The following is a 26272-nucleotide window of genomic DNA, read 5'->3' as shown; positions in this document are numbered from 1 at the left end:
CGAGGCGGCAGATTCCTTGTAGCTGCCGAGTGGCCGACAGCCAACGGGACCGTTGCGGCCTGTCTCTTCGCAGGCTGTTCCGCCCTCGCTGCAGGCCGACAGGTTCCAGCTCCTGGGGCTGGCGCCTTTAGCCCCCCCGCACCACGGCCGGAGTCACTGCCCGGCCAGGCCTCCCGTGAGCCGGGCGCTTCGGCGGTCGCCCAGGAGAGATTCAGGTGCTGCCGAGCAGGCAACCTGTGTTTCTACTGGTGGTGCACAGCCGCACATGCCTCGGTGCACAGAACAAAATGTATTCCGCACAGGGCTGGAAACAGTTAGAGAGGCCCCAGTGCCGCAGCCATGCAGCTCATCCTCCCCTCCCCCAGCCCATCTGGCCACCCCCTGCGGCTACTCACTTGGGCTGCTGCCTTGGCCTGGAGCTGGACGAGGGCTGCGACTGGGTGGACTGGGGAGTGCTGCTGGCCTGGAGCTGGTGGTACTGAGGGGTCGTGATGGGCTGGCTGGGGGTGGTGTAGGAGTAGCTGGGGGTCAGCAGCGGGGTGGCCACGGGCTGCTGGGCGGGAGTTGTAAAGACCTGCCGGGGACAGAGATGCTGACGCCGGGGACAGACCCCAGCCAGCAGCCTGGGGCGCCGATAGGGAGCGGCAGGTCTCAGCCACAGGTCCCTGGTCAGGCCCCAGCCCAGCCCCACCCCCAGGCAACCCCACCCCCCAAGCCCAGCCCTGCCCCCACCGTGCAGGGACACAGCCAGGCCCGCCCCCAGGCAACCCCAACCCCCAGCCCAGCCCCGCCCCCACCATGCAGGGACACAGCAGAGCCCCGCCCCGCCCCCACCATGCAGGAACACAGCCAGGCCCCGCCCCCAGCCCAGCCCCGCCCCCACCGTGCAGGGACACAGCCAGGCCCGCCCCCAGGCAACCCCAACCCCCAGCCCAGCCCCGCCCCCACCATGCAGGGACACAGCAGAGCCCCACCCACAGCCCCCACCATGCAGGGACACAGCAGGGCCCCGCCCCCAGCCCCCACCATGCAGGAACACAGCCAGGCCCCGCCCCCAGCCCAGCCCCGCCCCCACCGTGCAGGGACACAGCCAGGCCCGCCCCCAGGCAACCCCAACCCCCAGCCCAGCCCCGCCCCCACCATGCAGGGACACAGCAGAGCCCCGCCCCGCCCCCACCATGCAGGGACACAGCAGAGCCCCGCCCCGCCCCCACCATGCAGGGACACAGCAGGGCCCCGCCCCCAGCCCAGCCCCGCCCCCACCGTGCAGGGACACAGCAGAGCCCCACCCACAGCCCCCACCATGCAGGGACACAGCAGGGCCCCGCCCCGCCCCCACCATGCAGGAACACAGCCAGGCCCCGCCCCCAGCCCACCCCCAGCCCCCACCATGCAGGGACACAGCAGGGCCCCGCCCCCAGCCCCCACCATGCAGGGACACAGCAGGGCCCCGCCCCCAGCCCAGCCCCGCCCCCACCGTGCAGGGACACAGCAGAGCCCCACCCACAGCCCCCACCATGCAGGGACACAGCAGGGCCCCGCCCCGCCCCCACCATGCAGGAACACAGCCAGGCCCCGCCCCCAGCCCACCCCCAGCCCCCACCATGCAGGGACACAGCAGGGCCCCGCCCCCAGCCCCCACCATGCAGGGACACAGCAGGGCCCCGCCCCCAGCCCCCACCATGCAGGGACACAGCGGGCCAGGTGCTCAGTGCGCAGGGGGCTGCACGCGCAGCCAGGCAGAGCTGGCCCCTTGCCCACGCGCGCCCCAGCTGATGCAAGCTGCCTGGGTAGCTGTGAGCCCATGGCACGTCCCGTGGGAGCCAGCGCTGCATTTCCCGCCCCGCAAGCCCGCCACTTACGTGGTAGGCGCTGCTGCCCCCGCCGCTGCCCCCGTAGCCGTACTGGCTGGATGCCCACTGGGCGGGCGTGGCGTTGGGGTTCTGCCCCTGCCCCGTCACCGCCGCGATGGCGCTGAACATCTGCGACGTCATGTTCTGCGGCAGCGCGTTGACGGCGCGCGTCAGATCTGCAAGAGCCGAGTTGTGCCCGTGACGCCCAGCGAGCCTCCGGCGGGACGGGGCCGGCGCGGGCGCCAGGGAGGGGCCGGCACTCACCCGCCAGGTTAATGTTAGCAGGCGTCGCGTTGATGGAAGCTGGGGTCCGGGTCCTGCTGCTGCTGCTCGGGGTGATACCTTGTGGAACAAGGGGGGTTAATTCACTCTGGGCGCCCGCTACTGCCTGGGGTTGAACAGATCCCACCCGGCTAAGGGGCGGGCAGCCGCTGACGCACGACTGGAGCAAGGAGCGTCTGCTGCCGGGGACAGGGGAGACTGCAATGCCAGGCCCAGCCCCCGGGCAGCCTGCGGATGCAATCAGAGCTCAGGGCTTGGATCGACTCTGGACGCTGCCCGCAGGCACCCTGCTCTGAACGCCAACGGACGGGTGCCCCGACTGGGACCTGCCAGGCCAGGCATGGGCGCTGCCAGCCGAGCCCTGCGGCGCCGGCCATGCCACGGGCGAGAGCCGCGCCAACAGACAGCAGGCGGCAGGGGGACGGTCCCACTCCGGCGCCGAGTCCAGAGCTCAACACACCCGGGGGGCAGGCTCTGGATTCGGGAGGGGCGGAGCGACCCCTCGGCGGGGGCCCAGCGGGAATTAGAGGCGGCCAGGGAGCCCCGCGGCCCTGGCGCTGGGAGCAGGCGCGTAGCGAGCGCCCACGTCCCGCTAACTGCTGCCCGAGGCGCGACCCCACCCCCACCTGCCCCCGCCGAGCAGGACGGGGGGTCACCTGGCACCGGGTCCTGATAATGATCCTTAAACCACCGGAAGAGCCCGTTGACGGTCGGGAAGATCTGTCCCCGGTAGCGGAATCCCTCGGGCGTCACGGTCACGTACTCGATCCTGCCAGGCCAGGAAGGGGAGAAGGGTGATCGCAGCCGGGGCCCAGACCCGACTCAACGGCTGCCTGGGACAGGAAGGGGCTGCGCCCAGCCCCACAGCACTCGGCCGCTCCTGCGGCAATGCCAGCGCCTAGGGCCTGCAGATCTCCCTGCGAGGGGCGGACACAGCTCACAGCTGCCGGCCTGCCCCGTGAGCCCCGGCCAGCCCCGAGCTCCCGCACTCACCTGGGCTTGCCGCGAGGCTGGTAGCCCAGCAGGAACTTGCCAGGCAGCTCCTTGCAGGCACAGATGAAGTAAGGGATGAAGGTGGGTTTCTCCTTCTTGGTCTTGACTAGAAGCTCTTCCAGTTTCTGGGGAGAGGGGAGAGACCGGCCAGTGCTCCAGCCTGGGGCAGCGCGAGGGGCGCAGGCGCAGGCAGATGCCCCAGGAGGCAGCAGGCGCAGGCAGCCGGCTCCACCGCAGCGTCCAGCCCCGGGTCCCAATCCCCCGCCCGGCGCGGAGCCCGGAGCTGCAGCCGCTCAGGGAGGCCCAGCGGGCGAGGGGAGCCCGTCATGCTGGGCCCAGGGCACGCACAGCTCAGCTGAGGCCTTCCCCTAGCGCAGGGCGATGGAGAGGGAGCGACGCCTTCCTGCCGCTGCCATGGCCCCTCCCCCGGCGCGTGCCGCCAGCCCGGGCGCTCACCTTCCGGTCCCCGCCGCCGCAGTCCTGGTAGTACTTGTGGCTCAGCAGGTCCCTGGCGAACGACGCCATTGGCTGGACGTAGCGCGCCACGATTTCGTCCAGGTCCTCGAACTCCTTGGTGGGGCAGGACGAGCCGCGTGAGCAAGGGGCAGGCGTCTCCCAGGGGCCGCCCAGAGCCGGTCACGCTCAGCAAGCCCCTCCCCCCCGCTTGCCTACGGGCTCAGGGCTGCGGCAGGGAGACGTCCCCCCGAGCCCAGCCCTGCAGCGAGGGAGAGGTGCCTCTCCCGGCCTGCCCGGCCCTGCTGGAGCCGCGGGTGTGCAGGGGCATCGCGCCGGGCCCCGAGCTGCTCATCCCTGCCCCCCCGCCCCTCGGGGGTGACGTGCACCGCGGGGGCAGGGAGCGCTCACACGGGGCCGGCGCTCGGCAGGCCGAAGGAGCTGGGGGCAAGCGCGGCCCCAAGAACCGCCCTGTGGGGCCTGCAACGCACCCAGGGCCGGGCACGAGGGGCGGCGCGGGAAATCTCACCTCGGGCCACGAAAATCTCCTTCCCGACTCCGCCCCCAGGGCAAGTCCCCCCTGCCAGCCCCGCCCCACGTCCGAGATCAGCGGACCGTGCTCGGCCGGAAGGGCCCCTCAGGACTGGACGTGGGAAGGGCCCAGCTAGCGGATCTCCTGCATTCTTGTCCACGGGGCAGAGCCACGGGCCGGGGCTCAGGCCCCCCCGCACTGGGGAGCCCTCGCTGGCGTCCCGCCCCCGCAGTCGACCAGCCCGTGTCCCCGGGCTCTGGCATGCCAAGGGCTGGGGGCGTCTCGCTGCGCAAGGCAGGTTCCCGAGGGCTGCGGGAGGCTTCTGGGCATTGGCTCGGGCCGGGAGAGCCGGACGCTGCCCCCAACCTGCCCGCCAGCCCCGGAGGGAACAGGGGCCCCAGGTGTGACGTAGCGGGGGGCTGTCCACGCTTGCGGCCCTGGCTCCCCTCTGCTGGGCTGTCTGCTTGCTGTGTGGGCTGGCGGTGACCCTACCGGCTGCCCAGCGGAAGGAGGGGGGATGGTCCCTGAGGGCCCTAGGCATGGCCCAGCCGCCTGATACCTGGGCTGGGTGGAGGAGGATGGAGGCAGACACAGCCCAGGCCAGAGGGGTCCAGGAGGTCTAAGGCTCTGCCCTGGCTCCGGTGGCAGTGTCGAGGCCACGCTGCGCTGTCTCCTCCACTGGCCGGCGGGGTCCCGTCTGGCTGCGGACGGGGGTGCAGGGTGGGGGGCCCCCGACGCGCCGTCGCACCAGGGCCCGGCCGGCCGCACAGGCAGCCGTGGCAGGCCCTACGTCAGGCCAGGCCGGCATGCGGCCAGTGCCCCTCTGGCTCCGAACCCCGCCCGCTGGGTCCTGTGGCCGCCCCCCCGGCAGTGCCAGGCCCCTGCCCCGTCGCGCGCCCCGCGGCTCTCACCTCCGTGTTGATCCAGAGGGTGGAGCCCAGGCTGAAGGCGTTCTCCTTGCCCTCCTCTCGGACGTCCACGTGCTGGTAAATCCCATCGCTCACCTTCCAAGTGACAGTCAGGTGGTTCTCCCCCTTGCTGCTGGGCCGGATGATCACGTCCCCTTGGTCCATGGTCTCCATCATCTTCTCCGCTTGCTTGAAGCTGATGTTATGGAAGGAGGGGTGGGCGATCACCCGCTTGATGTAAGCTGTGGGGCACAAGAGGCGGTTAGCATTCCCAGCAGGCCGTGGGGCGCGAGGGGCGGCTGGCGTTCGCGGGAGGCCGTGGGGCGGTTGGCGTTCCCGGCAGGCCGTGGGGCGCGCGGGGCGGTTGGCGTTCCCGGGAGGCCGTGGGGCGCGCGGGGCGGTTGGCGTTCCCGGGAGGCCGTGGGGCGCGCGGGGCGGTTGGCGTTCCCGGGAGGCCGCGGGGCGCGAGGGGCGGTTGGCGTTCCCGGGAGGCCGCGGGGCGCGAGGGGCGGTTGGCGTTCCCGGGAGGCCGCGGGGCGGCTGGCGTTCCCGGCAGGCCGCGGGGCGCGAGGGGCGATTGGCGTTCCCGGGAGGCCGCGGGGCGCGAGGGGCGATTGGCGTTCCCGGGAGGCCGCGGGGCGCGAGGGGCGATTGGCGTTCCCGGCAGGCCGCGGGGCGCGAGGGGCGGCTGGCGTTCCCGGCAGGCCGCGGGGCGCGAGGGGCGGCTGGCGTTCCCGGCAGGCCGCGGGGCGCGAGGGGCGATTGGCGTTCCCGGCAGGCCGCGGGGCGCGAGGGGCGATTGGCGTTCCCGGGAGGCCGTGGGGCGCGAGGGGCGGTTGGCGTTCCCGGGAGGCCGTGGGGCGCGCGGGGCGGTTGGCGTTCCCGGGAGGCCGCGGGGCGCGCGGGGCGGTTGGCGTTCCCGGGAGGCCGCGGGGCGCGAGGGGCGGTTGGCGTTCCCGGGAGGCCGCGGGGCGGCTGGCGTTCCCGGCAGGCCGCGGGGCGCGAGGGGCGATTGGCGTTCCCGGGAGGCCGCGGGGCGCGAGGGGCGATTGGCGTTCCCGGCAGGCCGCGGGGCGCGAGGGGCGATTGGCGTTCCCGGCAGGCCGCGGGGCGCGAGGGGCGATTGGCGTTCCCGGGAGGCCGCGGGGCGCGAGGGGCGATTGGCGTTCCCGGCAGGCCGCGGGGCGCGAGGGGCGATTGGCGTTCCCGGCAGGCCGCGGGGCGCGAGGGGCGATTGGCGTTCCCGGGAGGCCGTGGGGCGCGAGGGGCGATTGGCGTTCCCGGGAGGCCGTGGGGCGCGAGGGGCGGTTGGCGTTCCCGGCAGGCCGCGGGGCGCGAGGGGCGATTGGCGTTCCCGGGAGGCCGCGGGGCGCGAGGGGCGGCTGGCGTTCCCAGCAGGCCGCGGGGCGGCTGGCGTTCCCGGCAGGCCAGCCCCTCTTCCCTGGGGCAGACTGCGAGGCCCCGGACCCCGGGAGGGGACACGCACTCGTGCGCTGCTGCTTCCGCTTGTAGTCCTCCTCCTGCTTGTGGTCGGCCGCCTCGGCGTCGAAGTCGTAGTACGTGTCCTTGGGCAGCTTCCACTCGTTGTTTTTGTCCATCAGGTCCGAGGTGCGGCAGGTCAGGTCCGCGCTGAACTTCTCGATGTCGATCTTCATGATGCGGCAGTGAACCGTCATGCCCACCTGCGGGGAGGGGCAGGCCGGGTCAGCGGGCAGGGCCTGCCCTACCCCAGCCGTTCCAGGGACCCAGCCCCGACAGCAGCGATCCCCCCGCCGGCCGGAAGAGACTAGCGACCGGTGACCATCTCACGCTCCGCGCACGGGGGCTCCCGTAGCCTGTGGGCGGCGCGGGAAGGGAGGGGTGCGGGGGGTCAGGCCTGTCCAAAGGGCCCTTCCATGCGGCTCGGGGAGCAGGCCTGAGCACGTCCGAAGTCCCGGTCGTGCCGCTTCGAGGGGCCATGCAACCGGGCTCCAGCAGTGCCCCCTACAAGGAGTCCTTCAGCTGATGGTCACCCCCTCGGCAGGGCCCCCGCCCGTGGAGCGGCCTGTGCTAGGAGACACGGCCCCCGGCCCCACTCCTCCAGCCGGCCGAACGCTGGGGACATAGGTCAGCCCCGGCCGTGCTCCATCCTGCGGGGGGAGAGGGGCTCCGCTCTCCTACCTTCACCCGCTCCTCCGGCCGCTTCACCACCTTGTCGCTGAGGAACTTGGTGGGGATAAAGCCGGTGACGCCGTTGTCCAGCCGCGTCTTCACCCCGATAGCCTGGCCAGGGCAGGAGCCGCTGTCGAAGTGATTCCAAACCTTCGGGAAGCAAGGCAAGGCAGGTGTGGAAACCGGCCCTGAAGGCAGCACCAAGGCCCAGAGTTCAAGGCCCCAGCCCCCTTCCCGCAGGGCCTGGGCGTGCCAGGGCAGGAGAGGACGTTCTGCGCCACTCCGGCCCTCGCCGCCCACTGGAGAACCCGCAGCAGCTCGGGGACCTTGAGGGGCAGAGGCGTGAGGCCGCCGGACGCCCGTGGGGGCACTGCAGGGGTGCAGGGTCCAGGCCCTCGGGGCCGGCGCGCAGGGTGCTGTCAAACCCGAGACAGCGGGGCCTGCCACGCCCGCACCCTCCATGCTGCGAGGCCAGGCCCACGGCTGCAGAACTGACCCGCTGGAATTCCCCTCTTCAGACAGGCCCAAACCAGCACCGGGCGGGTTCTAACTGGAGACACGAGGGGGGCCCAGCTTACCTCCTCCACCCCACCCAGGAAAGCGCCCCCTCCCGTTCAGCCCTAGTCAGACACGCTGGGCACCCCTCGCCCAGCACCTCACTGGGCTGCCGGAAGAGGCACCTCCGGCCACAGGAGGGGGTGGGGCCCATGTGCTCTGTGCCGCCTGCACGGGAGACACAAGCCCAGCCCTGAACCCGACTCCTCTCCGAAGGGGGCCACCCGCCCCAGAAGGCGCCGGGGGCCAGGCCGGGGGCCAGGCGGACAGGCCCTACCTCGCTGAGCTCCGGGAAGTTGTCCTGCTGGCAGAAGGGACACTGCCAGAGGCCGGTCTCGTCGTTCCGGATGGCCTGGTCGTAGCTCTCGCCCTGGGGCCGCCGGTGGGCGATCCCCGTCACGTTGCAGGTGATCATTTTCCCTGGGGAGAGGAACAGCAGGGCTGGGACCAAGAGCCGGGGAGCGCGACAGGCACAGGCAGGAGAGGGGCTGCCCGGAATGGGACGCCAAGCAGGCTCTAGGGGCTCCCCACGGCCGCGTGGCCAGCAGAAAAGCCAGAGTTCCCCACCCCGGCCAGGCCCCCAGCCCCCCCCGAGGGCCGTACCTATGTAGAAGGTCTCGGGGGTTTCTTTGGTCAGCATGTTGAAGGCCTCCTCGGTGTTAGGAGAGCGGTAGGGGGTGCGCAGGTCCTTGTAGCGGCAGCTCAGCTCGGCGCGGATGTCGTAGAGGGTGATGTGCTTGTCGCCGTAGCCCTGGCCGCACAACGCACGGTTCTGCGTGACCCGGGCGGGAGAGGCCACGCGAGCGCCACGGGGTCCCTGTGACGGGCGCGCCAGCACGGCTCTGCAGCGCTGGGCCCACTGGGGGGCTGAGGCTGCTCCCTGGCTGCCCAGGCCCCGCAGACGGCACAGCAGGCCGGAGCACAGGGCTCTGCGCGGCTGCCCTGCCCCGAGCTAGCCCCCACTCCATGGGCTGGGACCCTGCTGCCGGCTGCGTCTGGGGACAGCATGGAGGCAGGCAGCTGCACCTCTCACTGGGGCCCCTTGAGGCCAGCCCCCCTGCCCCAGCCCCAGCCCCCGCGCCCCCGCCCCAGCACGTGCCGTTGGGTCGGGGACAGCAACTTCCTTGACCGGGGTCCTGAGAGCCGGGTGCAACCGGCTGGGCTACCCGCCCCTGCCCCGCACAGACCTGTCTCTCCAGCTCCTCTGCAAAGGCGTCCAGGTCCAGGTCCTTCAGCCGCTCGGGGTTCTCCAGGATCTCCTCCAGCGCGCCGGCGGGGTTGGCATCCTCCGCCGACTCGTCGTACTCCAGGGCGTCCACCGCCATCTTCCTGGCCCACTCGTAGGTCTCAGGGTGGACCCTGGACCCGTCCAGCACCTCGATGTAGGAGTCGGTGCTGGAGGGGTTCGAACAGGCCATGGAACCGGGCGCTGCGGGCGGCTCGTCAGTGTTTAGCAGCTCCACAGCCACTAAAAGGCTGCCAGGGCGCTCCCAGCCCCACTCCCGGGGAGCCCCCTGCCGCTCCACGCTGCTGCCTCTGGCACCGGGCAGGGCGGCCGCAGCCCGTCTGGGGGAGCCGGGCTCCCCGCGCTCAGAGGCTGCACTGGCACCCTCCCTGCTCCCGCCTCCGACAGCGGCAGCAGAGCTAGGGAGGCGGGCAGCTCTCTGGAGCCGGCACGTGCGGAGCGCCGCTTCCCGGGTGTACCGGCTCCCACTCGCCGGGGCGGAGGGGACGGCGGCTCGGCAGGACCCGGTGCCCCCCCAGAGCACTGGCTCCCGCCTGGCCTCCGCAACGCTGCCGCGGGGGGCAGGGGCGAGGAGCTGACTCCCGCCTCCGCCCGCTGCTGCTTCTGATACAGAGGCAGTGGGAAGCGGCGTCGCTTGGATTGACCCGTAAGCGCAGGCGCCCTGTTAGGTGTGTACGTGGCTGGAAGCGAACATCCCAAGGTGCCGATTCCTGCGAACCCCTTCCAGGCCGGGCTAGGGCAGGGCGGAGGGCGGCAGCAGTCCCGTCTCACCCGAGTCCCATCAGCCAGGCACGCCCCTGGGCCCACCGTGCCTCCGGCCCAGCAGGCGGCCCAAGCGCTGCATTGTGAACCGCCCCCGGCGGCGGCTGAGGGGTCTGAACCTCGCTCAGTTCCAGAGCCCCCCAGTCACGCTCCTGGGCCGTGCGCCCCACCGTGGCCCCGTGCTTGGGCGGCCCAGGCCTCGCAGGGAGAGGAGCGAGGCTGCAGCATTCTCCGGCCTGCCCTGTTGGCCCCAAGCCCAGCGGGTACCAGGAGAGCAGCAGCCCAGAGAGCACCGGCTGAGCACAGCACGGGCCCCGCAGCTAGACGCTGGCGCCAGCCCGGCCCCCTTCTACGCAACGGAACAGGCTCGTTCCACGCCCCCCAGCCCCCACGGACGCTCAGGGCTGGGCTGCCGCCTGGGGGCCCGTCTCCACAGAAGGAAAACCCTCCCAGGCACCCACCTGTCCCCCAGCGACGCCGTGTCGATTTTGATGAAACCGGCACAATTGATGAAGACTTTGGGGCCCATGTGGCACATGGTGACGAGCTGAGTCCGGTTCTCCAGCCTCGTGTTGTTTTGTTTCAGGATCTAAGGGAGGAGAGTTTAGGGCCAGCTGTGCCGGGCAGCACGGGGGGAGCAGACGCCCAGCCGAGGTGGGAGACGGGCAGGGCAAGAACCCTGACTGCACAGGGAGGAGGGCTGCGACTTAACCCAGGGCTCAACACGCGGCCCAGCCCGTCTGTTCGGGGCCCGCGCCGCGGTTCGGGTTTACGCAGGGCTCAACACGCGGCCCAGCCCGTCTGTTCGGGGCCCGCGCCGCGGTTCGGGTTTACTCAGGGCTCAACACGCGGCCCAGCCCGTCTGTTCGGGGCCCGCGCCGCGGTTCGGGTTTACTCAGGGCTCAACACGCGGCCCAGCCCGTCTGTTCAGGGCCCGCGCCGCAGTTCGGGTTTACGCAGGGCTCAACACGCGGCCCAGCCCGTCTGTTCCAGGCCCGCGCCGCGGTTCGGGTTTACTCAGGGCTCAACACGCGGCCCAGCCCGTCTGTTCGGGGCCCGCGCCGCGGTTCGGGTTTACTCAGGGCTCAACACGCGGCCCAGCCCGTCTGTTCCAGGCCCGCGCCGCGGTTCGGGTTTACTCAGGGCTCAACACGCGGCCCAGCCCGTCTGTTCAGGGCCCGCGCCGCAGTTCGGGTTTACGCAGGGCTCAACACGCGGCCCAGCCCGTCTGTTCAGGGCCCGCGCCGCAGTTCGGGTTTACTCAGGGCTCAACACGCGGCCCAGCCCGTCTGTTCCGGGCCCGCGCCGCGGTTCGGGTTTACTCAGGGCTCAACACGCGGCCCAGCCCGTCTGTTCCAGGCCCGCGCCGCGGTTCGGGTTTACTCAGGGCTCAACACGCGGCCCAGCCCGTCTGTTCGGGGCCCGCGCCGCGGTTCGGGTTTACTCAGGGCTCAACACGCGGCCCAGCCCGTCTGTTCCAGGCCCGCGCCGCGGTTCGGGTTTACTCAGGGCTCAACACGCGGCCCAGCCCGTCTGTTCAGGGCCCGCGCCGCAGTTCGGGTTTACGCAGGGCTCAACACGCGGCCCAGCCCGTCTGTTCAGGGCCCGCGCCGCAGTTCGGGTTTACTCAGGGCTCAACACGCGGCCCAGCCCGTCTGTTCCGGGCCCGCGCCGCAGTTCGGGTTTACTCAGGGCTCAACACGCGGCCCAGCCCGTCTGTTCCGGGCCCGCGCCGCGGTTCGGGTTTACGCAGGGCTCAACACGCGGCCCAGCCCGTCTGTTCCAGGCCCGCGCCGCGGTTCGGGTTTACGCAGGGCTCAACACGCGGCCCAGCCCGTCTGTTCAGGGCCCGCGCCGCGGTTCGGGTTTACGCAGGGCTCAACACGCGGCCCAGCCCGTCTGTTCCAGGCCCGCGCCGCAGTTCGGGTTTACTCAGGGCTCAACACGCGGCCCAGCCCGTCTGTTCCAGGCCCGCGCCGCGGTTCGGGTTTACGCAGGGCTCAACACGCGGCCCAGCCAGTCTGTTCAGGGCCCGCGCCGCGGTTCGGGTTTACGCAGGGCTCAACACGCGGCCCAGCCCGTCTGTTCGGGGCCCGCGCCGCAGTTCGGGTTTACGCAGGGCTCAACACGCGGCCCAGCCCGTCTGTTCCAGGCCCGCGCCGCGGTTCGGGTTTACGCAGGGCTCAACACGCGGCCCCGCCCGTCTGTTCCAGGCCCGCTCCGCGGTTCGGGTTTACGCAGGGCTCAACACGCGGCCCCGCCCGTCTGTTCGGGTTTACGCAGGGCTCAACACGCGGCCCCGCCCGTCTGTTCCAGGCCCGCGCCGCGGTTCGGGTTTACGCAGGGCTCAACACGCGGCCCAGCCCGTCTGTTCAGGGCTCGCGCCGCGGTTCAGGTTTACTCAGGGCTCAACACGCGGCCCAGCCCGTCTGTTCGGGGCCCGCGCCGCGGTTCGGGTTTACGCAGGGCTCAACACGCGGCCCAGCCCGTCTGTTCGGGGCCCGCGCCGCGGTTCGGGTTTACTCAGGGCTCAACACGCAGCCCGGCCCGTCTGTTCGGGGCCCGCGCCGCGGTTCGGGTTTACTCAGGGCTCAACACGCGGCCCAGCCCGTCTGTTCAGGGCCCGCGCCGCAGTTCGGGTTTACTCAGGGCTCAACACGCGGCCCCGCCCGTCTGTTCCAGGCCCGCGCCGCGGTTCGGGTTTACGCAGGGCTCAACACGCGGCCCAGCCCGTCTGTTCCAGGCCCGCGCCGCGGTTCGGGTTTACGCAGGGCTCAACACGCGGCCCCGCCTGTCTGTTCCAGGCCCGCGCCGCGGTTCGGGTTTACGCAGGGCTCAACACGCGGCCCAGCCCGTCTGTTCGGGGCCCGCGCCGCGGTTCGGGTTTACTCAGGGCTCAACACGCGGCCCCGCCCGTCTGTTCGGGGCCCGCGCCGCGGTTCAGGTTTACACAGGGCTCAACACGCGGCCCGGCCCGTCTGTTCGGGGCCCGCGCCGCGGTTCAGGTTTACGCAGGGCTCAACACGCGGCCCCGCCCGTCTGTTCGGGGCCCGCGCCACGGTTCGGGTTTACGCAGGGCTCAACACGCGGCCCAGCCAGTCTGTTCAGGGCCCGCGCCGCGGTTCGGGTTTACGCAGGGCTCAACACGCGGCCCAGCCCGTCTGTTCGGGGCCCGCGCCGCGGTTCGGGTTTACGCAGGGCTCAACACGCGGCCCAGCCCGTCTGTTCGGGGCCCGCGCCGCCGTTCAGGTTTACGCAGGGCTCAACACGCGGCCCGGCCCGTCTGTTCGGGGCCCGCGCCGCGGTTCAGGTTTACGCAGGGCTCAACACGCGGCCCAGCCCGTCTGTTCGGGGCCCGCGCCGCGGTTCAGGTTTACGCAGGGCTCAACACGCGGCCCAGCCCGTCGGTTCGGGTTTACGCAGGGCTCAACACGCGGCTCGGCCCGTCTGTTCGGGGCCGGCGCCGCGGTTCGGGTTTACGCAGGGCTCAACACGCGGCCCAGCCCGTCTGTTCGGGGCCCGCGCCGCGGTTCGGGTTTACACAGGGCTCAACACGCGGCCCAGCCCGTCTGTTCCAGGCCCGCACCGCGGTTCGGGTTTACGCAGGGCTCAACACGCGGCCCAGCCCGTCTGTTCGGGGCCCGCGCCGCGGTTCGGGTTTACGCAGGGCTCAACACGCGGCCCAGCCCGTCTGTTCGGGGCCGGCGCCGCGGTTCGGGTTTACGCAGGGCTCAACACGCGGCCCAGCCCGTCTGTTCGGGGCCGGCGCCGCGGTTCGGGTTTACGCAGGGCTCAACACGCGGCCCAGCCCGTCTGTTCGGGGCCCGCGCCGCGGTTCGGGTTTACGCAGGGCTCAACACGCGGCCCAGCCCGTCTGTTCGGGGCCCGCGCCGCGGTTCGGGTTTACGCAGGGCTCAACACGCGGCCCAGCCCGTCTGTTCGGGGCCCGCGCCGCGGTTCGGGTTTACGCAGGGCTCAACACGCGGCCCCGCCCGTCTGTTCGGGGCCCGCGGGTGGGAGCCAAACCAAGAAGTTGACAATAGAACGGCCTCCTGTTCCTGCGCGTTTAGTAATTAACTTCCTGGCCCCTCATTGCTCATTAGCAGCGCTCGGGGGAAGTGGGGGACACGCGGTGGAGCCATGTCAGCAGAGCTGGCTGAACGGGGCCTGCCTGTGCTGTAGTCTGGCCTTAATCTCTGTATTCACGCCCGGCCGCGTGAAACAAGCTATTTGCATAGATTTGAATATCTATTTGCATGTACATGCGACCACACTTAAGTTGCGGCCCTTGGCATGTGCTGAGAGTGTCTGTGGCCCCCAGGGCTACCCGAGTTGAATAGCCCTCGGTTAACTAGCGAGCATCACCGTAACGGGGTACGGCTAACGACCGGCGGGCTGCTCCAGCCCTGCAGGGCCCGGCCTGGCCAGAGCAGCCCGCCCGCTCGCTGCCCTTTAGCCCGTTAGCTGGGATTTCATCCCCGAAAAGAGCCCCTGGCACAGCGGCCCCATTAGCCCCGCCCACTGCCCCATTAGCTCCGCCCCATGGCCCGATTAGCCCCGCCCTGCTGCCCAGGGCCCATCCCAAAGCCAGACCAAGGGAGGCTCTAAAGCCAGCACCACAGGTGGGACAGGCACCTGGCCTGCCACTTGGGGCTTCTTAAAGCATCGGGGGGCCTGATGCCACAGCAGAGCCTGGCAGACACCCCCCCCCCCCACGGCCCAGGAATCGGCTGGGATCGATGGGCCTGCTATGGAGAGCAGCCCTGGCAGGGCGGGGACCGCTCTCAGCCCCGTGGGGAAAGTGCTGTCGGACCCCCCCCCCGTACCACAGCCACAGGGGCCCCCTCCCCCCCCGTACCACAGCCCCAGGGGCCGCCCCCCCGTACCACAGCCACAGGGGCCCCCCCGTACCACAGCCACAGGGCCCCCCCCCGTACCACAGCCACAGGGGCCCCCCACTGCAGCTGCGGGGCCGGCTAGCACGTGGCAGCGGTCGGGGCAGTCTCACCTTGAGCAGGTGGGTGCCTTTGCGCGGGCCCAGGCCGCACACGTACTGAAGCAGGGCCTGGCTGTACGGGTGAGCAATTGCCCGGTTGACGTCCACCCCGACCTCGTTCACCCGGTTTATGAACTCGCAGTACAGGGCGCTCAGCAGCTCCTCCTTCACCACGTGCTCCTGCCAAGGGAGGGGGTCAGTCGGGGCAGGGCCCCACAAGGCCGAGCTGGCAGAGCAGCCCGAGCCAGGAAGGGAGCAGCCAGGATCCACGCTAGCGGCCACACCCCAGAAGCGGGCCTTGCCCTGCCGCCTCGGCTCTGGGCATTCGCAGGAGGGGCTGCGCGGAGACCCCATGGGGCAGGTACCTGCAGAGGGTGCAGCTTCAGACACAGGATGTCCTCGTCCGAGCTGCAGACCTGCGCGAACTCGATCAGCGGGTCCTGAATGCGGCGAGCGAGGGAGACAGCCTGGCGCAGCACGGGCGGGTAATCCCGGAACTCCGTCTGCAAGGGGCAGCAAGCAGAGCAGGGCTCGCACGGCGCTCGCCACGCGGGGGGCCGCAGGCAGACGAGGCGCAGGAGATGCGGCTGGTTCCAGCTGCGTTTGCCCAGTTCCCCCCCGGGTGGGCGAGGCTCCATCCAAACCTCACCAGTGGGGCCCTTGGGTGCACGGCTACAGCCAGCCCCCGCGGGATCCCCACGCAGCAAGCGAGGCCCCCAGCCTGCCTGCCGAGAGACGGGCCTGTGCCCGGGGAGCACGCTAAGCGGGAGGCGGCCTGGCCCGCTGGCTCTGGAGGGGGCTAGCCACGCCAGAGGGGGTGGGATGCCGGCCACGGCGGGGCCAAGCGCCTGAGCACCCCAGCCCAGGGGAGCCAGGGCCCCGGCCCTTTACCTCCGACTTCCGGCTGTTCATGTAGAGAATGGCCAGCTCGTTGTCCACCAGCTCCACCCCGACGGGGGCCAGCTGCTGCCCCTGGTCCAGCTCATGCACAATCCGCTTGACGTCCTCCATCAGCATCTGGGCATCCCTGGGGGGACACGGCCGGGGGGCTGGGATCGCACGTGGGTCACAGCCACCTCGCCCAGGCTGCTGCCTCTCCCTGCCGCCCCGAGCACGGACACACCGGCAGCAGCCGCCCGGGGCTCCTCCGCTGACCCCTAGCCACGGGCCCACAGGCGAGGGGCAGGGCCTGGCTCAGGGTGTAACGCTGGAGACGGCCGGGCGTGGGGAGGGGGCAGGAGAACCAGCAGATCCAGCCTCTGTGGGGCTGGGCACGCCATGGGTACTGCCCCATGTCCCCCGGGCAGGCGGGCGGGCGGGCCGAGGGGCGGGGCCAGGGCGGGCAGGCGGGCCGAGGGGCGGGGGCGGGGCCAGGGCAGGCAGGCGGGCCGAGGGGCGGGGCCAGGGATGCTGCGCTCGCTCTTACCTGTTCTCTCCTGCAATCGTCACCACGTGCGGCTTCTTGTTCAGAAGGAATTTTTTCAGCGTTTCGATGTCCTGGGCCTGGGGCACAGAGGGAAGCAAGAGGCTCCGTGGAAACAGCCCCAGTCCCTGGCCACGGACCCCCCCAGCCCTCACCCTGTCTCTGGCCCCCCAACCCCGCCTCTGGCCCCCCCCCCCGGGCTGGCCCCCCAACCCCGCCTCTGGCCCCCCAACCCCGCCTCTGGTGCCCCCCCGGGCTGGCCCCCCAACCCCGCCTCTGGCCCCCCCCCGGACTGGCCCCCAACCCCGCCTCTGGTGCCCCCTCCGGACTGGCCCCCCCCCCCCGCCTCTGGCCCCCCAACCCCGCCTCTGGCCCCGCCCCGGGCTGGCCCCTCAACCCTGCCTCTGGTGCCCCCCCACCCCGCCTCTGGCGCCCAACCCCGCCTCTGGTGCCCCCCCCGGGCTGGCCCCCCAACCCTGCCTCTGGCCCTGCCCCGGGCTGGCCCCCAACCCCGCCTCTGGTGGCCCCCCCCGGGCTGGCCCCCCAACCCTGCCTCTGGCGCCCCCCCCGGGCTGGCCCCTCAACCCCGCCTCTGGTGCCCCCACCCTGCCTCTGGCCCCCCAACCCCACCTCTGGGCCCCCCCTGCCAGCCTCCTCAAACCCCGGCTCCGGGCCCCGTGTCTCCTCCCCAGACACGGGGGCGCCGAGCGCTGGCGAGGGTTAGCCGTGACGGGCGCAGACTCAGGGCGCGCGGGGCGGGGCCCTTCCCGATTCGCGGGGCGGGGCTCAGACATGCAGGAGCAGAAGGCCCAGGCCAGGCTGCAGCCGTGTCTGCCCCGTCAGCCGCAGGGGCCTTGCCCAGCTCCCAGCGCAGAGAGCAGGGTCCTGCATACCCAGGACTGTCCCTGCGCCAGGCGCTTCCTGGTGCGCCGGAGGGACCCTCGCGCCCCGCCAGGGCCCTTCCCCTCCCCCGCTCGGGGCAGGCTGGGGCTCACGTGCACCCCCCGACCCGCCGGCACCCCAAACAGCCGGGAGGGGCCCCCCGCCAACCAGCCCCCCGACCCGCCGGCACGCGCCCCCCCAACTCACCAGCACGCGCCCCCCCCGCCAACCAGCCCCCCGACCCGCCGGCACGCGTCCTCCCCAACTCACCGGCACCAGCCTCCCGACCCGCCGGCACGCGCCCCCCCCCCGCCAACCGGCCCCCCCGCCCCGCCGGCACGCGCCCCCCCGCCAACCGGCCCCCCCCGCCCGGCCAGCATGCGCCCTCCCCGACCCACCGTCACGCGCCCCCCGCCAACCAGCCCCCCGACCCGCCGGCACGCGTCCTCCCCAACTCACCGGCACCAGCCTCCCGACCCACCGGCACGCGCCCCCCCCCCGCCAACCGGCCTCCCGCCCCGCCAGCATGCGCCCTCCCCGACCCACCGCCAACCGGCCCCCCCGCCCCGCCGGCACGCGGCCCCCCCGCCCCGCCAGCACGCGCCCCGCCCCGCCGGCACGCGCCCCCCGCCAACCGGCCTCCCGCCCCGCCAGCACGCGCCCTCCCCGACCCACCGGCACGCGCCCCCCGCCAACCGGCCCCCCGCCCCGCCAACCTTCTTGTCCCGCTCCTCCTCCCGCCAGGCGTTGCGCCTCTTTGTGAAGTGCGGCAGCCGCAGGAAGTCGGTGACCTCGCCTTCGCCGTTCACCAGGGCGCAGAACACGGGGTGGTCTCTGCAACACAGACAGGCCCTGAAGCAGCAGCCCCGCCCGGGACGCTGGCCCGGCCCAGGCCTGCCCCGCGTACCTGGCAGAGGAGAAGGCGATGCCCAGCGCCCGGATGCCCTTGCCCTGATTCTCATCCATGAAATCGTCGTCCTCCTCCACCTGCTGGTCGGGGCGGTAGGGAGACACCTTCAGCCAGTTGTACAGCTTCCGGCTGCAAGCCTGAGGGGCAGGAAGAGGGAGGCGTGAGGGGCTGAAACCCGAGCACTGGCCCGTGGGCCCTGGAGCCGCCCTGCTCTGCTGCGAGCACCACGAGGCCTCCGTCCTGCCGGCCACGGCGCTGAAGGGAGCCCGCCGGCCCCGAGGCCGGTTCGAATCCCTTCCCTCCCGCCTGGGGCCGGACGCCCTGGCGCTCACCTTAGTAACGTACTCCTTGGCCTCCCCCAGCAGCTTGTTCTTCAGCTCTTTGCCCATCTGCACGTAGAGGAACTGGCTGAGGGCGCGCTCGATGGCCATGGTGCGCTGCCGGTTCCACTCCTGCACCTGGTGGCTGAACTCGTCGCGGTAATAAAACTGCTTGATCTCCTCGAAGTACGTCTGGTCGCTGCCGTACCTGGGGGAGGCGGGGGGACGTCAGGCCTGGGCTCAGGAAACAGGCGCCCGCGCCCCCCTGCAGGCCGAGAGCCGGGGCCCAGCCCCACCCACGAGGGCCGCGCCCCAGGGCAGCGGGTTTCAGGCTGAGCCGCTCTGCTCACGGGGCAGCCTCTTTACCAGTGGCCTGCTCCTGTTCGGCCGCGGCGGGCAGAGGCCTGTGCCGAGGGGCTCCGATGCGCTAGGGAGCCCCGTGGGCAGCCCGAGGGAGGAGCCAGCTCTCCCAGCATTCCCTGGGCCGGACATAGGCCCTGGGGGCCGTGCTAGCAGCCTGCCTGGGAGCCCAACGCCCCCCAAGCCCGCACGAGGAGGGGAGCAGAAGGCCGTGGGCCAGGCCGGGGGGTGGCTCTCCAGGCTGCGGGCGCGCGGCCGGGATGAGCCTCGGCCACAGGGCCCCGGCGCCTGGACTCACCCCTCCACCCCCTTCATGTCGATGCTGACGTCAATGCTCAGCAGCCCCTCCTCCTCCGCCAGGCAGATCTTCAGAAACTGGTCGTCCCGCAGCTCCTTCACCGGCTTGTTCTTCAGGTACTTCCAGGGGTAGGCGTAGTGTGCCTCGTCCACGTCCTGCCCACGGGACCACAGCTGAGCCGGCAGCCGCGGGCCTGAGCGCCCCCGCCCCGCGGGCAGCCGTGGGCACGGAGCACCCCCTCCCTCCTCTGCCCCTCCGCGGGCAGCCGTGGGCACGGAGCACCCCCCCCGGCAGCCATGGGCACGGAGCACCCCCTCCCTCCTCTGCCCCTCCGCTGGCAGCCGTGGGCACGGAGCACCCCCTCCCTCCCCTGCCCCTCCGCTGGCAGCCGTGGGCACGGAGCACCCCCTCCCTCCCCTGCCCCTCCGCTGGCAGCCGTGGGCACGGAGCACCCCCTCCCTCCCCTGCCCCTCCGCTGGCAGCCGTGGGCACGGAGCACCCCCTCCCTCCCCTGCCCCTCCGCTGGCAGCCGTGGGCACGGAGCACCCCCTCCCTCCCCTGCCCCTCCGCTGGCAGCCGTGGGCACGGAGCACCCCCTCCCTCCCCTGCCCCTCCGCTGGCAGCCGTGGGCACGGAGCACCCCCTCCCTCCCCTGCCCCTCCGCTGGCAGCCGTGGGCACGGAGCACCCCCTCCCTCCCCTGCCCCTCCGCTGGCAGCCGTGGGCACGGAGCACCCCCTCCCTCCCCTGCCCCTCCGCTGGCAGCCGTGGGCACGGAGCACCCCCTCCCTCCCCTGCCCCTCCGCTGGCAGCCGTGGGCACGGAGCACCCCCTCCCTCCCCTGCCCCTCCGCTGGCAGCCGTGGGCACGGAGCACCCCCTCCCTCCCCTGCCCCTCCGCTGGCAGCCGTGGGCACGGAGCACCCCCTCCCTGCCCTGCCCCTCCGCTGGCAGCCGTGGGCACGGAGCACCCCCTCCCTGCCCTGCCCCTCCACTGGCAGCCGTGTGCACACAGCACCACCCCCCTGCTGGCAGTGAGCAACCTCCCCTTGCCCCACCCCCCACCGGCCCGGAGCACAACCTCCCTCCCCTGCCCCCTGCTGGCAGCCATGGGCACAGAGCACCCCTCTCCCCCCAGCAGCCACGGTCCGAGAACCACCTCCCACTGGCAGCTACGTGACCCAACGTTCTGTCCTGAAGGCCTACTCTGCGCTTGCAAGGGGCTTCCAGTGCCCTCCCCCGGCTCTGAACAGGCCCCCAGAGAACCAGCGCTGGCAGGGCCCTGGAGCGGGGGTGTCAGAGCCGAGTGGCAGCCCACTGATGCACCCCGAGGGGCCTTCAGAGCGGGGGCGGGGGCTTCACGCAGCCCGAGCCGAGCCCTAGGCCCCGACAGACACGCAGGGCCGGGCCGGACGCGGCGCTTCCCCGGCCAGGCAGCGTCTCCTGGCCTCTCGGCTCCCCCAGCCGCGCCGGGGCCTGCCCTCCGCCTCACCTTTTTCCCCTTCTTGGTGGGGGCAATGTTGAGCTTGGCTCTCTCCTGGAAAGTCTGCCTCAGCACCTGCCTGACCAGCGGCTCTCGGGCGATCTGCAGGGCCACCATGTAGCGGGCTCCCTCCAGCACGGCCTCGGGGGTGGGGAACTGGCTGAAGGGAGCAGAACCGAGAGCCGGGGGTGAGCGCGTCGCACGGCCCCTCTCCCCACCCGGCAGGCGCGGCCGTGCCAGCCCAGCCACCGACCTGCACACGTAGTCCTTGGCCAGCTCCAGCGGCTCCGCCGGGAACTGCTCCGTCTCGTGGCGCTGGTAGCTGTCCCGCAGGTTCTCACCAAACTGCTCGGGCGTCAGGCCGAACTTCTTCGCCAGGCCGTCTAGGACAGAGCAAGATCAGCCCAGGCCAGCCCAGCCCAGCCCACCCCACGTGCAGCCCGGCGCCGGCACGCCCAGCCCAGCCACAGGCCACCCCACACGCAGCCCGGCGCCGGCACGCCCAGCCCAGCCACAGGCCACCCCACACGCAGCCCGGCGCCGGCACGCACAGCCCAGCCCAGCCCAGCCCAGCCCACTCCACGTGCAGCCCGGCGCCGGCACGCCCAGCCCAGCCACAGGCCACCCCACACGCAGCCCGGCGCCGGCACGCCCAGCCCAGCCACAGGCCACCCCACACGCAGCCCGGCGCCGGCACGCCCAGCCCAGCCACAGGCCACCCCACACGCAGCCCGGCGCCGGCACGCACAGCCCAGCCCAGCCCAGCCCACTCCACGTGCAGCCCGGCGCCGGCACGCCCAGCCCAGCCACAGGCCACCCCACACGCAGCCCAGCCCAGCCCAGCCCAGCCCACGCGCAGCCCGGCGCCGGCACGCCCACCCACAGGCCACCCCACGCGCAGCCCGGCGCCGGCACGCCCACCCACAGGCCACCCCACACGCAGCCCAGCCCAGCCCAGCCCAGCCCAGCCCAGCCCGGCGCCGGCACGCCCACCCACAGGCCACCCCACGCGCAGCCCGGCGCCGGCACGCACAGCCCAGCCACAGGCCACCCCACGCGCAGCCCGGCGCCGGCACGCCCAGCCCAGCCACAGGCCACCCCACACGCAGCCCAGCCACAGCCCAGCCCAGCCCAGCGCCGGCACGCACAGCCCAGCCCAGCCCACCCCACGTGCAGCCCGGCGCCGGCACGCCCAGCCACAGGCCACCCCACGCGCAGCCCGGCGCCGGCACGCCCAGCCACAGGCCACCCCACGCGCAGCCCGGCCTACACGGCACCGAGCACGCCTCCCCCACAGCCAGCGCCCCTCAACTCGCCCGGCCTACACGGCACCGAGCACGCCTCCCCCACAGCCAGCGCCCCTCAACTCGCCCGGCCTACACGGCACCGAGCGCCTCCCCCACAGCCAGCGCCCCTCAACTCGCCCGGCCTACACGGCGCCGAGCGACTCCCCCACAGCCAGCGCCCCTCAACTCGCCCGGCCTACACGGCGCCGAGCCCCCCCCCCCACAGCCAGCGCCCGTCAACTCGCCCGGCCTACACGGCGCCGAGCGACTCCCCCACAGCCAGCGCCCCTCAACTCGCCCGGCCTACACGGCGCCGAGCCCCCCCCCACAGCCAGCGCCCGTCAACTCGCCCGGCCTACACGGCACCGAGCGACTCCCCCACAGCAAGCGCCCCTCAACTCGGCCGGCCTACACGGCACCGAGCCCCCCCCCACAGCCAGCGCCCCTCAACTCGCCCGGCCTACACGGCGCCGAGCGCCCCCCCCCCACAGCCAGCGCCCCTCAACTCGCCCGGCCTACACGGCACCGAGCACGCCTCCCCCACAGCCAGCGCCCCTCAACTCGGCCAGCCTACACGGCGCCGAGCGACTCCCCCAAACCCAGCGCCCCTCAACTCGCCCGGCCTACACGGCACCGAGTACGCCCCCCCCGCAGCCAGCGCCCCTCAACTCGCCCGGCCTACACGGCACCGAGCACGCCCCCCCCACAGCCAGCGCCCCTCAACTCGCCCGGCCTACACGGCACCGAGCACGCCTCCCCCACAGCCAGCGCCCCTCAACTCGCCCGGCCTACACGGCACCGAGCACGCCCCCCCCGCAGCCAGCGCCCCTCAACTCGCCCGGCCTACACGGCGCCGAGCCCCCCCCCCCCCACAGCCAGCGCCCCTCAACTCGCCCGGCCTACACGGCACCGAGTACGCCCCCCCCGCAGCCAGCGCCCCTCAACTCGCCCGGCCTACACGGCACCGAGCCCCCCCCCCACAGCCAGCGCCCCTCAACTCGCCCGGCCTACACGGCACCGAGCCCCCCCCCCCCACAGCCAGCGCCCCTCAACTCGCCCGGCCTACACGGCGCCGAGCCCCCCCCCCACAGCCAGCGCCCCTCAACTCGGCCGGCCTACACAGCGCCGAGCGCCCCCCCCCCCCACAGCCAGCGCCCCTCAACTCGCCCGGACTACACGGCGCCGAGCGCCCCCCCCCCACAGCCAGCGCCCCTCAACTCGCCCGGCCTACACGGCACCGAGCCCCCCCCCCACAGCCAGCGCCCCTCAACTTGCCCGGCCTACACGGCACCGAGCACGCCCCCCCCACAGCCAGCGCCCCTCAACTCGCCCGGCCTACACGGCACCGAGCACGCCTCCCCCACAGCCAGCGCCCCTCAACTCGCCCGGCCTACACGGCACTGAGCACGCCCCCCCCGCAGCCAGCGCCCCTCAACTCGCCCGGCCTACACGGCACCGAGCGACTCCCCCACAGCCAGCGCCCCTCAACTCGCCCGGCCTACACGGCACCGAGTACGCCCCCCCCGCAGCCAGCGCCCCTCAACTCGCCCGGCCTACACGGCACCGAGCCCCCCCCCCCCACAGCCAGCGCCCCTCAACTCGCCCGGCCTACACGGCACCGAGCCCCCCCCCCCCCACAGCCAGCGCCCCTCAACTCGCCCGGCCTACACGGCACCGAGCCCCCCCCCCCCCCACAGCCAGCGCCCCTCAACTCGCCCGGCCTACACGGCACCGAGCCCCCCCCCCCACAGCCAGCGCCCCTCAACTCGCCCGGCCTACACGGCACCGAGCACGCCTCCCCCACAGCCAGCGCCCCTCAACTCGCCCGGCCTACACGGCACCGAGCACGCCTCCCCCACAGCCAGCGCCCCTCAACTCGCCCGGCCTACACGGCACCGAGCCCCCCCCCCCCACAGCCAGCGCCCCTCAACTCGCCCGGCCTACACGGCACCGAGCAAGCCTCCCCCACAGCCAGCGCCCCTCAACTCGCCCGGCCTACACGGCACCGAGCACGCCTCCCCCACAGCCAGCGCCCCTCAACTCGCCCGGCCTACACGGCACCGAGCCCCCCCCACAGCCAGCGCCCCTCAACTCGCCCGGCCTACACGGCACCGAGCACGCCTCCCCCACAGCCAGCGCCCCTCAACTCGCCCGGCCTACACGGCGCCGAGCGCCCCCCCCCCCCCGCAGCCAGCGCCCCTCAACTCGCCCGGCCTACACGGCACCGAGCGACTCCCCCACAGCCAGCGCCCCTCAACTCGCCCGGCCTACACGGCACCGAGCCCCCCCCCCACAGCCAGCGCCCCTCCATTCGCCCGGCCTACACGGCACCGAGCACGCCTCCCCCACAGCCAGCGCCCCTCAACTCGCCCGGCCTACACGGCACCGAGCCCCCCCCACAGCCAGCGCCCCTCAACTCGCCCGGCCTACACGGCACCGAGCACGCCTCCCCCACAGCCAGCGCCCCTCAACTCGCCCGGCCTACACGGCGCCGAGCGCCCCCCCCCCCCCCGCAGCCAGCGCCCCTCAACTCGCCCGGCCTACACGGCACCGAGCGACTCCCCCACAGCCAGCGCCCCTCAACTCTCCCGGCCTACACGGCACCGAGCCCCCCCCCCACAGCCAGCGCCCCTCCATTCGCCCGGCCTACACGGCACCGAGCACGCCTCCCCCCACAGCCAGCACCCCTCAACTCGCCCGGCCTACACGGCACCGAGCGCCCCCCCACAGCCAGCACCCCTCCACTCGCCCGGCCTACACGGCACCGAGCCCCCCCCCCACAGCCAGCGCCCCTCAACTCGCCCGGCCTACACGGCACCGAGCGCCCCCCCACAGCCAGCGCCCCTCAACTCGCCCGGCCTACACGGCGCCAAGCGCCCCCCCCCCCCCCCGCAGCCAGCGCCCCTCAACTCGCCCGGTCTACACGGCACCGAGCACGCCTGCCCCACAGCCAGCGCCCCTCAACTCGCCCGGCCTACACGGCGCCGAGCGCCCCCCCCCCCCCCCGCAGCCAGCGCCCCTCAACTCGCCCGGCCTACACGGCACTGAGCGACTCCCCCACAGCCAGCGCCCCTCAACTCGCCCGGCCTACACGGCACCGAGCACGCCCCCCCAACAGCCAGCGCCCCTCAACTCGCCCGGCCTACACGGCGCCGAGCACCCCCCCCCCCCCCGCAGCCAGCGCCCCTCAACTCGCCCGGCCTACACGGCACCGAGCGACTCCCCCACAGCCAGCGCCCCTCAACTCGCCCGGCCTACACGGCACCGAGCGACTCCCCCACAGCCAGCGCCCCTCAACTCGCCCGGCCTACACGGCACCAAGCCCCCCCCCACAGCAAGCGCCCCTCAACTCGCCCGGCCTACACGGCACCGAGCCCCCCCCCACAGCAAGCGCCCCTCAACTCGCCCGGCCTACACGGCACCGAGCCCCCCCCCACAGCAAGCGCCCCTCAACTCGCCCGGCCTACACGGCACCGAGCGCCCCCCCCACAGCAAGCGCCCCTCAACTCGCCCGGCCTACACGGCACCGAGCGCCCCCCCCACAGCAAGCGCCCCTCAACTCGCCCGGCCTACACGGCACCGAGCGCCCCCCCCACAGCAAGCGCCCCTCAACTCGCCCGGCCTACACGGCACCGAGCGCCCCCCCCGCAGCCAGCGCCCCTCAACTCACCCGGCCTACACGGCGCCGAGCGACTCCCCCACAGCCAGCGCCCCTCAACTCGCCCGGCCTACACGGCACCGAGCCCCCCCCCGCAGCCAGCGCCCCTCAACTCGCCCGGCCTACACGGCACCGAGCGCCCCCCCCACAGCCAGCGCCCCTCCACTCGCCCGGCCTACACGGAACCGAGCGCCCCCCCCCACAGCCAGCGCCCCTCAACTCGCCCGGCCTACACGGCACCGAGCCCCCCCCCGCAGCCAGCGCCCCTCAACTCGCCCGGCCTACACGGCACCGAGCGCCCCCCCCACAGCCAGCGCCCCTCCACTCGCCCGGCCTACACGGAACCGAGCGCCCCCCCCCACAGCCAGCGCCCCTCAACTCGCCCGGCCTACACGGCACCGAGCCCCCCCCCGCAGCCAGCGCCCCTCAACTCGCCCGGCCTACACGGCACCGAGCGCCCCCCCCACAGCCAGCGCCCCTCCACTCGCCCGGCCGGAGCCCTTACCCAGCCCCCCCCCCCCACAGCCAGCGCCCCTCAACTCGCCCGGCCGGAGCCCTTACCCAGCCCCGCGCTCTGACAGATGGTGTACATATCCCGGCGGGAGGCCTGCTTCAGCTCGGGCCCCTTCTGCTCCTCGTCCTCTGCCTCCTCCCCTTCACCTGCCGGGAGCGGAGCCGTCATGGGGGCCAGACCCTGGGGGCTGGGCTGCAGCAGCCGAGACGCCACAGGACCAGCGGGGCCGGGAGCCCGGTCGTACTCTGCGTCCCTAGGGCAGCTTGCAGCACGCTGCAGCGAAACCCGCCCCACGCAGCTCCTGGGCTCCCCGCCCCCGTGGAAGCTAGCCCAGGGGCACGTGGGCCGTGTGGCGCAGGGTGTGGCACGGGACCCACAGGCTCTGCGTGGGGGAGCCCTAGGAAGACCC

The 26272-nt window shown here is 73.3% G+C and overlaps 1 protein-coding gene across 1 annotated transcript in view; it reads right to left on the bottom strand.

Moving 5' to 3' along the window:
• SUPT6H (SPT6 homolog, histone chaperone and transcription elongation factor) overlaps nt 1-26272 on the bottom strand; it is a 46471-nt gene that overhangs the window by 958 nt on the left and 19241 nt on the right. The window contains exons 13-36 of the mRNA XM_075904507.1: nt 25911-26009; nt 20659-20788; nt 20415-20565; nt 18925-19079; nt 18279-18474; nt 17944-18083; nt 17753-17870; nt 16158-16234; nt 15623-15758; nt 15097-15234; nt 14744-14911; nt 10197-10324; nt 8915-9122; nt 8331-8478; nt 8005-8147; nt 7182-7322; nt 6508-6703; nt 5025-5263; nt 3585-3698; nt 3129-3253; nt 2792-2904; nt 2118-2195; nt 1863-2029; nt 396-574 (exon numbers count right to left, since the gene is read on the bottom strand). Of these exons, the coding sequence (XP_075760622.1) occupies nt 396-574; nt 1863-2029; nt 2118-2195; nt 2792-2904; nt 3129-3253; nt 3585-3698; nt 5025-5263; nt 6508-6703; nt 7182-7322; nt 8005-8147; nt 8331-8478; nt 8915-9122; nt 10197-10324; nt 14744-14911; nt 15097-15234; nt 15623-15758; nt 16158-16234; nt 17753-17870; nt 17944-18083; nt 18279-18474; nt 18925-19079; nt 20415-20565; nt 20659-20788; nt 25911-26009 (3487 nt within the window). The remainder of the gene's footprint in view (nt 1-395; nt 575-1862; nt 2030-2117; nt 2196-2791; nt 2905-3128; nt 3254-3584; nt 3699-5024; nt 5264-6507; nt 6704-7181; nt 7323-8004; nt 8148-8330; nt 8479-8914; nt 9123-10196; nt 10325-14743; nt 14912-15096; nt 15235-15622; nt 15759-16157; nt 16235-17752; nt 17871-17943; nt 18084-18278; nt 18475-18924; nt 19080-20414; nt 20566-20658; nt 20789-25910; nt 26010-26272) is intronic.

The sequence above is a fragment of the Pelodiscus sinensis genome, chromosome 21, assembly GCF_049634645.1.
Source record: "Pelodiscus sinensis isolate JC-2024 chromosome 21, ASM4963464v1, whole genome shotgun sequence".
In the NCBI taxonomy this organism is placed as follows: domain Eukaryota; kingdom Metazoa; phylum Chordata; order Testudines; family Trionychidae; genus Pelodiscus; species Pelodiscus sinensis.
This window is presented reverse-complemented; position numbering and strand designations above follow the sequence as displayed.